This window comes from Panulirus ornatus, chromosome 11, assembly GCF_036320965.1.
Source record: "Panulirus ornatus isolate Po-2019 chromosome 11, ASM3632096v1, whole genome shotgun sequence".
Classification (NCBI taxonomy): Eukaryota; Metazoa; Arthropoda; class Malacostraca; order Decapoda; family Palinuridae; genus Panulirus; species Panulirus ornatus.
The window spans coordinates 48,833,229-48,846,564 of NC_092234.1; the positions used below are offsets into that span (position 1 = coordinate 48,833,229).

Below are 13,336 nucleotides of genomic sequence, written 5' to 3' on the forward strand. Positions count from 1 at the left end.
TACCAGTTTCGTGAAAGTGACCTCTCTTTCCACGTATTCGTCACTGCTTCTTGAACCTTCTCTCCCCCACCCACAATGTGGCTCACCTCTTCTTCCATAGTTCCATATGCTGCCATGTCCACTCCCAGTTATCTAAAACACTCCATTTTCTTCAAATTTTATGCTCAAATTCCCAGCCCAGCTAACCTGTCTTTTTGTACTGATAAATCTTATAACCTTGCTTTTATTAACAATTACTCGTAACTTTCTCCTTTTACACACTCTCCTAAGCTCAGACACAAAAGTGTATGGTCACCAGCAAACAAGTGACTCACTTTCCAGGACCCTCACCTCCTATAAATTGCATACCTGCCCAGCTCTCCAAGACCCTGGCATTTACTTTTCTCTCTAACCCATCCATAAACAAATAAACAGTCATGGTGACATCGCACACCCCTTCTGCAGACCCACCTTCTCCTAGAACCACTCACCCTGGTTTCCATCTACTTGCTCGCATGCCTTACTATTGATAAAAAACCCTCACTGCTTCTAATAGCTTTCCTCCCATGCCATATATTCATAACACCTTCCACTAAGCTTCTCTATCAGTCTTATATGCTTTTTCTAAATCCATAAAAGCCACAGATAAATCAATCTGTTTCTCTTAAGTATTTCTCCCTCACATTCTTCGAAGCAAACACCTAATCCACGCATCCTCTACTACTCCTGAAACCACATTATTCTTCCCCAGGTTCATGCTCTCTGCATTCACCACTCTCTCAGTCATCACTCTTTCATACAGCTTACCAAGTACACTCTGCAAACTTTTCTCTGTAATTCAAACACATAGGTTTGTCCTCCTTGTCTTTATGCAGTGACACTATACATGCATTCAACCAGTCCTCAGGGACCTCACCATGATCCATACACATTTTAAAAATCCTAACTTAGATCATAGTCTGTTTTTGTGAGTGGGTCAGTTGTTTAGTGATATTACAGCACTAGAAGTGGCAGATTTGAGAGACACTGCAGAAGTTAGTGACCGAGTTTGGAAGAATGTGTGAAAGGAGGAAGTTGAGAGTAACTGTGAATAACAGCAAGGTTATTAGGTTTAGCAGGGTTAAGGGACAGGTTAGTTGGGGTATGAGTTTGAATGAGGAAAACTTGGAGGAAGTGAAATGTTGTAGATACCTGGGAGTGGACATGGCAGCTGAAGGGGAAGTGAGTTACAGGTTGGGCGAGGGGTCAAATGTTCTGGGAACACTGAAGAATGTTTGGAAAGAGAACTTTATCTGGGAGGGCAATAATGTGTATGTTTGAAGATATGGTAGTTCCAAGAGTATTGTATGGATGCAAGGCATAAGCTGTAGATAAGGCTCTGCATAGGAGAGTGGATAAGTTAGAAATGAAATGTTTGAGAACAATATATGGTGTGAGGTGGTTTGATCGAATAAGTAATTAAAGGGTAAGAAAGAGGTGTGGTAATGAAAAGAGTATGATTGAGAGAGCTGAAGAGGGTGTTCTGAAATGGTTTGGACATATGGAGAGAATGAATGAGAAACATTTGACAAAGAAGATGTATGTGTCAGGAGTGAAGGTGACAAAGAGGGCAGGGACATCAAATTGGAGGTAGAAGGATGGAATGAAAAAGATTTTGAGTGATCAGCATCTGAACATGCTGGAGGGTGAAAGGCATGCAAGGGATAGAGTGAATTGGAATGATGTGGTATACTTGGGGTTGACTTGCTGTCACTGAAGTGAACCAAGGCATGTGGAGCCTCTTGGGTAAACCACAGAAAGGTCTGTTGGACCTGGTTGTGAATAGGGAGCTATGGTTTCAGTGCATTACACATAACATCTGGAGAATGGATGTGAGTGTGAGTTTATGTGGACTTTCTTCACCTGTTCCTAGTGCTACCTCACTAATGTGGGAAATTGATCGAGTATGAAAAAAGAAAAGATATCTGGGAGTGGATTTAACAGCAGATGGAACCATGGAAGCGGAAGTGAGTCACAGGGTGGGGGAGGTGGCAAAGGTTTTGGGAGTGTTGAAGAATATGTGGAAGGCGAGAAAGTTATCTTGGAGAGCAAAAATGGGTATGTTTGAAGGAATAGTGGTTCTAGCAATGTTATATGGCTGCGAGGCATAGGCTATAGATAGGGTTGTGTGGAGGAAGGTGGATGTGTTGGAAATGAGATATTTGAGGACTATGTGTGGTGTGAGGTTGTTTGATCGAGTAAGTAATGAAAGGGTAAGAAAGATGTGTGGTAATAAAAAGAGTTTGGTTGAGAGAGCAAAAGAGGGTGTTTAGTCACATGGAGAGAATGAGTGAGGAAAGATTAACAAAGAGGATGTATGTGTCAGAGATGGAGGGAATGAGGAGAAGTGGGAGACAAAATTGGAGGTGGAAGGATGGAGTGAAAAAAATTTTGAGCGATCGGGGCCTGAACAAACAGGAGGGTGAAAGGTGTGCAAGGAATAGAGTAATTGGAATGATGTGGTGTACATGGGTTGATGTGCTGTCAGTGGATTGAACCAGGGCATGTGAAGTGTCTGGGGTAAGTCATGGAAAGTTTTGTGGGGCCTGGATGTGGAAAGGGAGCTGTGGTTTCGGTGCATTACACATGATAGCTAGAGACTGAGTGTGGATGAATGTGGCATTTTTTGTCTTTTGCTAGCGCTACCTCGCATGCGTAAGGGGAGAAGGGGGGGGTGCCATTTCATGTGTGGCGGGGTGGCGACGGAAATGGATGAAGGCAGCAAGTATGAATATGTACATGTGTATATATGTACATGTCTGTGTATATATATGTATGTATATGTTGAAATGTATAGGTATGTATATGTGCGTGTGTGGACGTGTATGTATATACTTGTGTATGTGGATGGGCTGGGCCATTCTTTCATCTGTTTCCTTGTGCTACCTCGCTAATGTGGGAGCCAGTGACAAAGTATAATGAATAAATATGAAAAATAAATGTATGCACAGAATTAATGCTACGGTGTTTGTTAAGAAAGTCATTTTGAATGAACAAAGGTCAAGTCAGGTTGGTGGGGGACTCATGTGCTGGCCTCCTTTCTCCTTAGGGTAATCCCTTAAAGATCACTCACAGATTCACTTGTTTCTTCGCATTTCTCATATTTTTCTTATCCATTTTCTTCATCAAATGATACTTATGGTAAGTGTTCCTTCTCATTAGTTAAGTCATCCAACAATCTATACAATTTCCACAGGGTCACCTTGTATACATGACCTGCAATTTAAGGGCCATGCTTATGTGATAGTGATTGTAGGGGTACTAAAGAGAGCAGAATTCTTCCAGAACTTTACTAGCAATTTAAGAGACTTTTGTATGCTACTAATAATATGGCAGATCAGTTGGATGGAGGTGGGAAAAGTTAAATCATACTGTGACAATAGGAGCAGTCCTCCAAGAATTTATCAGATGACAGTGGGAGTAGTTTATAGGTTAAGTAGTCTACTTTTTCAACAGTTTGATAATACTTCCATGATATTTATGTGAACCAAATTTTGATGATTTTACTAATCTATGCAGATTGAAGAGAGTTCTTTCATGATCTAAAAGGATAAACCTTTTTCAGAAACGTAGTGTCGCTGACATGGAGGGAACACTGATCCGTAACTTGAGTGACCACAGCGGGAATAATCTACTCCATGTAATGGCTGTTTTTGGGCATTTGGCACCTTTAGCCTGGCTACTTACCTCCCAGCAAGTGTTGGTCGATGCTTTGCATGATGAAAACAAGTTTGGACTCACTCCACTCGTGTGTGCCATCAAGGTACAAAAGCCCTTTTTATGTAGCCTTTATTTACTGTATGCATATTGTTACTGCAAGGGTCTTCTTACTTTTTCCTTTTCATTCAGTCTTTATTTTTATGCAGAGTCCATTTCCTCTTTAACAAACTTGAGATATGATATTCTGCTAAGTGCATGTGGAATTCTGTATCACAAAAACTACCCAGAAGTCACAGATCTTTTAAGACACAGAAACATTATCTGACAAGACTGCTTCCCATTAGCACAAACCATAGAACTAATCCAGACTGTAAACAACAAGGCCATAAACCTGATTACTTAGAAGCAAACAACAATCTAGCACCCCTTCTTTGACAGAATGAACTGTAAAACCAACATCACCCATCTTGAGTGAATAATCAGAAAAATTATACTTGCCACCAACACTAATACAGTACTTCCAACCCAAGCTATTAAAATACTCTCTTCTAAAAGATAACAAAAACTCATGTAACTACTCAGAAATCAGTCACAAACCAACAATCATGAAAAATTAACTCAAAATCCACCTAGATACAAGTGATCACTCAGCTTTCACTCCCACTACTGACATTCATAAATCTGTCAAAACCCTGAAGAATTTCACAGCAATATATCCTGAAAACATATCCAACTTTCATTGAAAATACTTGAGTCCAGTAGTGACCCAAGTAATTACTGAAATTTTCAGCTCCTAGCATTTTCACAAAACTCCCAACATTTTGAAATCTTTGGCATTGTGTGAATGAAAGTGAAAAACAAATGTTGGTTGACACAATTCACTGTTTTTGCTTTTGGTAGTGAGAGGAGTAAGTAAGAGAGGAGAATGTTTTGGGAAGAGCTGAGTGAGTACATCAGCAATATTGATACAATGGATCAAGTGTTAGTAGCAGTGGAATTGAGTGTAAGGAAGTGAGCTCCAGAATGTTGTCGGTAAGAATGAAAGTGGATCACAATAAATGCATGGTTGTCAGTGCTTATATGTTTGATAGTGGGAGGACTGAGGAAGAGAGGTCAGTGTTTTGGGAGGAGCTGAGTGTGTATGTCAGTAATTGGATGCAATTGATCGAGTATTAGTATTGGTAGATTTTAATGCAAGAGTAAGTGATGTGACAGTTGAGGGTATAGTTGTGGGCCTTGGGGAAAGTACTACAAATAAGTGAGGAGTTTTTATTGAGAGAGTGAGGCATGTATTTATATGCATGTTTGTATTTACTTATTTGTACTGCATGGGGATGGGATTTTACACTTGCAGGGCTCCATCTCTTGAACGTTTTTTGTATCATTATAACATAAATTTATGTAATTTTTTAATTAACCTTGTCTTCACTTGTTTAATTAATTTTGTCCGCCACTCTTATACCATAGAAATATTTCTTTACGTCTTTTTTAACAAATGTCATGCTCATGTTAATGCTATGTCTTTTGGCTTTCTTATCCCTAAATCTTTCGAAGAATTTTTCACTGTCTCCATCATCAATCTGGCTTAAATTGTAAAGGTTGTGATCAGGTCAACCCTCACTCTTCTTTATTCCATGGTAGGCAAATTTAAGGCTTCTAACCTTTCTTTGCAACTAATCTGTCTTAAATGCCCTCCTGTGGACCATCTCTGTAATCTGTTTGTGTAATTTTAGGTGCATTGAAGAAATTTGAGAAGCGTGTTCTAGATCTGATCTTTGTAGGAAATGAACTGTTTGCTAAGTGTTTCCTTTTCCATATACTTGAAAATTCTCCTAATGTGAGACTCTGGCAAGAGGTTAGGGATGGCATTAGTCCCAAACCCTTCTGATGCACACGATCATGAAGCTTTCTTCTTCATATTTAGGCCTTCTATTACTTTTCCTGTCCTTATTACTTTACATTTAATAAGAATGAATTTCATCAACCATGTATCAGATTAATTTTGAGGTTTGTTTAGGTCCCCTTGTTAGCTAATGCACTCATGTTTGCTTTTCACTTCCTTCATGAACTTTGCATTGTCTTCATACATATTAAGGTAGGAGTCCATACGTCCAGGCAATTCATTGATGTAGTTCAGAAAGAGTAATGGTCCCAGAACAGAACTTGCAGCATTCTGCTGGTCACCTTGACCCACTGAAAGCTTCCATTAGCTGGTGAGGGATTAGTATGGATTGACTTTATTCACCATTTATACTTTACCTCTCTCAATGTCTTACACTTCACAGTATGGGCAGCTGCGACTGGTGCAGTGGCTAGTGGAGAATACATGTGTGAGGGACAAGGTGCGTTGCAAGGATGGTGAAAGATCGCTCTTACACATCGGTGCAAAGTATGCCCAAGAAGAGGTCAGTTTTCATTTTGGTAATGTTAGACTGTTTTATTTCTTAGTTTCAGTGCATACACTTTTGTACAGTATTGACAACAAGCTCATGTGCAACATGCCAGTAACAGCAACTTTGGCAACTGTTAAGTGAAAGTAGAATTAATAAACAAAGTGATCAACCATCCTTAGTCCAGTGGTTGTCAGAAGCTCTCCTATCATCACTGACCAATCAGAGATAGAGTTGTTTGGTGAAAGTTGCGGTTATCCTACCAGTGCAAATGGAGGAATGCCAGACTTATCCAGTTGTACTCATTTGTTGTCAGATTCCAGCCATCCATGTCAGGTGCTACTTGAGTCATCAAGAACTCATGTCAGATTCAGGAGGGAAAAGATAGCTTCATCCAGCTAATAGGTGCAAATTAGAGGAATACCAGAACATTTATATTTTTCCTCTTTTAAAGTAGGGCCTCTTATTTTTCTTATCCAAATTAGTTTAGAATTTGAAGCCCTGAGACATGGTAAGTTGATTGATGGTATGAAGGACACAAAGGCACTTTTCAAGTTTTAGTAGCTTGTTTGGTTTCAACACCTGTTCAACCAATGATATTTTCCCAAAAAAGTCAAATATGGAATCTTTGGCACAAATTAGGAGAAATGGGCGAAAATTTTGATGGTTAATCCCCAGAGTTATTGTCATGGCAACATTTCTTTGTGTTTCTTCAAGATAAGTGAACTTTATCAAAGTATGTTGAATATTTTAAGTACTTATCAGCATGTTGTGTTTGATCATTATATGATGTCAGTTGGACGTTTAGCAGCCAGCATTGGGTGCTTAACTGGTCCATGCACCATTTTTTTGAAAGTTACAGATATAAGTTGGCAACATCAGAGGCAGTTGCGTTTTATTATGAAAACAGATGTTTGGCAGGGCTTCTGATGTGAGCAGTGAGTTCAAATGACAATAGTTAAGTCTTTTATTTTAGCCCACTTGGCCAGCTTTAGAAGTTTTAAGGACTTATCTGAATCTCCCAGTTTTCTTTTTTTTTTTTTTATACTAATCGCCATTTCGCGCATTAGCGAGGTAGCGTTAAGAACAGAGGATGAGGACTAGGCCTATGAGGGAATATCCTCACCTGGCCCCCTTCTCTGTTTCTTCTTTTGGAAAAAAAAAAAAAATCTCCCAGTTATGTTTATGTTTGTAAATCACATGAACTGTGGGATCTCTGAAGGCATCTAGGATGGTCCTCTTCATGTGGTCAGGCCATATGTGTGCTGGGCCTAAGCTAGTCAGCAAAATGGATTATTTCTGTAGCCAAACCTTTTCATAAGTTGCTAAAAGAAATTTCCTTAGAGAAACTGAAGTTTTTAATTTTTTACTCAGGTTAGATAGATAATTTGCTTTAAGTTTATGAAAAAAGGATTTGATGATTTGATACAAGGATGAGAATGAGAATGTTTATATTTTAGAGATCCCAGGTTGTCAGCTGTTAGCTTGATCACTGATCACCTTAATTTTCTACTAAGCTTTGACAAGCATTAGTCAGTGACAGACCGTACGTTGTGATCATTGATTACAGAAAATAGAAGTAGATTTTGATTGTGTGTAGTTCAGTTTATTAATACCCTTATCACTGTAAGATTAAAGAAAGGGTAGATCTTTATATGCATGATTATATTTTACATATACCATGTCACTTGTTTTGGTATGTCACCAAACCAGACCTGGTGCAGATGAACTGACTCAGGGTTTCATTTTAGAGACTAGTTATTTTATTATGTCTTGTAAACAGTTAATTTACTACTTATAGAAGTGACTGATCATAGAAATGAATAAACAATATAAGTGAAGTCTGTTACTTTGTGTTGTTTCATGAGCTGTGGACATAGTTTTAAATTATTTTAAAATGTTGAACTGTTCATGGAGTCACAGACTTTACTTGACCTTTTTAAGGTTTCCATAACTACACAACTGTAAGAAATCACAGAGAACAAAGTTAAGGGTGGACGACTCATAACAGGCATCCTCCAAACCCTACCATCGTCAGTGATGTCACAGAACAGCTACCAAACAGTGATAGCATCCTAGAATTATGTTTCATGAAAAATATGACCTCACTGTACTAGGAAAGTGAATTAGTCACCCTCTGCTATATTTGATCTCATGATCCCTGGTTTATGATACCAGTGGTCCACCAAGTTTAAAATGAACAGCCATCAAATCTATCTACCTATCTATCTATATGCGCATTTTTTTCAGCCACTCCCATTGAGAGGGTTGCCATGGAGAAAGTTTACATGTATCCCTGTCCTTACATGCCTCCCTCGCAGATGCCATTGTATGAATTCTTCTTTCATTGTCTCTCCAGTACTCTTCACTTTTCTTCCCCATGTCACAGGTGGTCTTCCTCTCATACCAACTCCTTAAAATCATGCTATCATGCACTCATCTTGTGAACTCCTTGTCTTGCATTCTTTTCACATGCCCATACCACCTCAAAGTGTTACATTTAACCTTTCTGTCACTCCACAATTCATTCCCTTTGCATTCCCTGTCTTATCATATCTCTTGTACACCCCCCTCATTACTTTCTTCATTTCATCTAGTCATACCACATGCTCCTTTCAAATATTTCATTGCCATTGCCTGGATTCTTGAACTGTCTGATTCATCCCATGTCCATGTTTTGGCTGCATAGGTCAGGGTCGGGAGGACTATGCTGTCCCTTTGTCCTTTCTTCACTTCCATACTTGAACCACTTCCCTTCATTATTCTATTATGGGACCCATTGAGTTCCACCTTGTACTGCTCCCTCCCTTACCTTTCCTTGCATATCACCAAGCTTACACAAGATGGCTCACAAAAACTTAAATTCTTTCACCTTTTTTGGTTTTTCTCCCCCATTTCTATGACACATTTTGGACACTTTCTTCTCTCATTCTGCAGGGCCTTGCAAAATCTATCCTTTTACTCTGTTTACTTTCCTACACCATTAATTTACTTTACTTGCATTAACCTTCAATTCCCTACTGTTACACACATCAACTCCTCTTCACTTTCAGCAAATAAAACATTATCATCTGCAAACAGGCATGCCACTAGCTACCATACTTAACCACCACGCTCTGCATTTTCCCCAGTTTTGCTTTTATCTCTCATATTACTTCTTCCATTTATATGTTCCGTAGCCACATTGACATCACAGCCTTGCCCCACACCCACATGTACAATGAAACTATCCCTCAGCTCTACAACAACATTGGCATCCTTCAGTTTATTTGATGCAATAATATTTTGGATCCTCTCATGACTTATAATGATTTTATGTACCTTGCCACATTTTTCTCTTCTTCAGTATCTTTGTGGTCTATTTCTTTAGATTCTGACATTTTTTTTTCAGTTTTGTTTTGGCTTTTCAGCATTTTCACAACAATCAGTCTCATGATAAATGTCAAGTTGCTACTGCTGCCGCTTCTTTTCACATCTTTATTTTGTTCATATGTATTAAGTAATCTTAATACTCATAATACTGTACCTTATACCTTGGCTGTCACTAAATAGGCTAATCCCAAATGATTTTGCTTAATATTTTTAAACATTTGTATCTATCAAAACATGCAGTTACTTCATCCTCCCATTTCTGTGTCACAATACCCATATTTCGAGTTATCACTCACATCATATATGAGGACTTTTTACCACCTTGGTTATGCTCTCATGTCCATAGTTGGCGTATATACTCAGGGCATCTTATCTTATTTCACTTTTTATTAGATTATTTCTTAATACTTGATTTCCTCAAATGTTATCTCCAGCATCACCTCCTCCAGTCTCATCATAGGTATAGCTCCATTTATGTCTCATTTTCCATAGCTGTTAAAAGAATATAGCATAGTAACCTCTCTTTATATAATGCAGGTTGTAGGGTGGTTGGTGGAGTACATGATGGCACATGAGGTACCACTAGACAACAAAGACCACAATGGCAACACTGCTCTCCACCTTGCTGCTCGAACTGGTAACTCAAGAGTCTGCTCCATCTTACTACAACATGGAGCTGATGTTACGCTCAAGGTAGACATCCACTCCTCTGCATGCTTTCAAAAATTTATCTTCAGTAAGCAGTTTGACTAATTTTCTTTGTTAAGTAAGATTTCTGATTTATTTATATGCTAGTATTTAGAATAGAAAGGATTTAAAGATTATTGTTAATGAATGATGTAAGAATTTTTCTGTGTAAATGGAAGAGTCCAATTTGTAGATGAAAAAATTACTTCTGTGAGATAAAGAAACTGTCCATATAACATCTAGATTTTTCCAGTCTAACATGTATTTAGAGGTTTAGGTTTGATGATGGGAAAGGTATGAAGCTAGATTCAGTAGAAGGCAGATTCAGTCACTGAATATCATATTTCCACAGCTTGAATTAAGCTGAGTAGAGTTATATTTCATTCGTCCATACAGAGTAATACTGTATTTTGTACTCTTTGAAATCATTCTTATCTCTGGAAGATACAGCTTCTCAAGCCTATCCCATGTATTTTATTTCTTTTGTGACTAATTCTTTCCATGTGGTATTCTGTTCAGTCTTCCAAGTGTCACTGTCTGTTTTTCTTCATGTCAAGATTATTTTACTTATTTAAAGTTTTCATGTATGGTACATTACACTCACTCCACACACCTCAAACATCAACATTTTTTTTTTCTTTTTTTTTTTTGCCGCTGTCTCCCGTGTTTGCGAGGTAGCGCAAGGAAACAGACGAAAGAAATGGCCCAAAACACCCCCATACACATGTATATACATACGTCCACACACGCAAATATACATACCTACACAGCTTTCCATGGTTTACCCCAGATGCTTCACATGCCCTGATTCAATCCACTGACAGCACGTCAACCCCGGTATACCACATTGATCCAATTCACTCTATTCCTTGCCCTCGTTTCACCCTCCTGCATGTTCAGGCCCCGATCACACAAAATCTTTTTCACTCCATCTTTCCACCTCCAGTTTGGTCTCCCACTTCTCGTTCCCTCCACCTCCGACACATATATCCTCTTGGTCAATCTTTCCTCCCTCATTCTCTCCATGTGCCCAAACCATTTCAAAACACCCTCTTCTGCTCTCTCAACCACGCTCTTTTTATTTCCACACATCTCTCTTACCCTTACGTTACTTACTCGATCAAACCACCTCACACCACACATTGTCCTCAAACATCTCATTTCCAGCACATCCATCCTCCTGCGCACAACTCTATCCATAGCCCACGCCTTGCAACCATACAACATTGTTGGAACCACTATTCCTTCAAACATACCCATTTTTGCTTTCCGATAAAACTTAGTGAACACCCACTTACTGGTGCCACTTTTGATTGGAAAAAGAATCCCTTACTGTTCTCCACAAATGAATTGTCTTCCCATGGTAAACTATGGTTTACTTACCACATAAAAGCAAATGTAAAAAACTGTAAACTAACCAGAACAAGGCCTTTAAAACAATCACTTGCATCTTTGTAACGACCAACACTAATCACCAGAACAGTGAAAACTCTTGTTACCAGAACAATGAAACTAGAATACTCGCAGTATGAATTTACCTGGATATATTCAGCATTTACGTTTTTGCAACTGCCCCAAGACCCCTCTGACCTAAATCACACCTTAACCAACCCCAAGGTAGAAACAAAAGAATTTACCCATGCTTCACACATTAGTAATCTGTACTCACAGATCCTCCCTACCCCAACAAACATGACATCTACTAAGCACATACACATAGTGATGACATGGCAAGCACTGAACAACTGCTTTCCCAACCTAGTCTTAGTCTACCCTATCAGACATACACACATCTAAAACTGCACTACCCTGATTTAAGGGTGTAATTTTTCCTACCGTGTTCTGGACCCCACCCATCTCTGCAACACTACAAACAGATTTAACATATCACAGAACCAGTCATGCCCAAGATATAACTTTCACACTGAAAACACAGAATAATTACTCCTTGACTTTCCTACACTATCTGTCTATCTATATCTCTGATGCCTGTTTCCTCTGGGAATTTCCATTAACGGGTGGCCACAGCAAAAGAGTTCTTATTCCTGCCCTTACATGCCTCCCTCACATACACTATTCCATGCATTCTTCCTCTGTTTCTTTCCCTCCGGTATTCCTCCACCCTATTTGCCTAAGTCACAGGTGGTCTTCCACTCACACCTACCCCTTTAATTCACTCTGTATGGAAATCCTCCCCTCCCACTTTACTTTTTCCAAAAGAAGGAACAGAGAAGGGGGCCTAGTGAGAATGTTCCCTCTGAGGGTCAGTCCTCTGTTCTTAACGCTACCTCGCTAATGCGGGAAATGATGAATATGTATGAAAAAAAAATGCAAACAGTGTTGCATTCTTTTTACATGCCCAACCCCACTCAAAGTATTATATTTCACCCATTCTACCACTCACACAAACAAACTCATGACTGCACTTCATAACCTGAGGTCCTGTTAGGTAATGGCCAGTTTCCTGTGCATTATAAGAGCTCTATACCAGCTGTTTCTCATGTGAGGTAGTGCCACCTCACAACACACATTGTCCTCAAACATTTCATTTCCAACCCATCCACCTCCTCCGCACAACCTCATCTATAGCCAATGCCTCGAATCCATATAATGTTGTTGGGACTGCTATACTAAAAAACATACTTATTTTTGCTGTTCCAGATAACATTCCCTCTTTCCACACATTCTTCAATGTTCCCAAAATTATCTGTTTCTCGCCCACCCTATGACTCACTTTCACTTTCTCAAAGTTTTCTCCATTCACACTCACACCCCAACTAATGTGACCCTCAACTCTACTAAACCTAATAACCTTGATTGTACAGGTACACCACCAAATTTCTGGCACCTGATGGTTCGGCACCTCGTCCGGACTGGATTACATTATGGAACTTGAAATTACCGCAGCCACCATACTAGTTTACTGGGTGGCACAGATGGCGTTGTGTGTAGGACACGCTTATTTACATTCTTTACGATGCACTTGGTGGTGGTGATACGGCAATTCTCTGAGATTCTTGGCTTATTGTGCTTAAATTTAACCCTAGCTATGGCTTCTAAGACATATGAGAGTGCCAGTCTTGGTGTCAAACGTAAACACCAGTCCATATCGATCCAAGATAAAGTAGGACTTGAAAAAATGGACCGTGTGTTTTGGTGCATAAGCTGTGTGACATCTACAGTATTGGTTCATCAACTGTTTATGATAT

At 39.2% G+C, this 13,336-nt stretch overlaps 1 protein-coding gene across 2 annotated transcripts in view; it reads left to right on the top strand.

Annotated features, from left to right (window-relative positions):
- The window catches only part of LOC139751493 (uncharacterized), a 130,617-nt gene that overhangs the window by 70,385 nt on the left and 46,896 nt on the right, over nt 1-13,336 (top strand). For both annotated transcript variants that reach the window (XM_071666951.1, XM_071666952.1), the window contains exons 6-8: nt 3,584-3,781; nt 5,964-6,083; nt 9,978-10,133. In XM_071666951.1, coding sequence (XP_071523052.1) covers nt 3,584-3,781; nt 5,964-6,083; nt 9,978-10,133 — 474 coding nt within the window. The remainder of the gene's footprint in view (nt 1-3,583; nt 3,782-5,963; nt 6,084-9,977; nt 10,134-13,336) is intronic.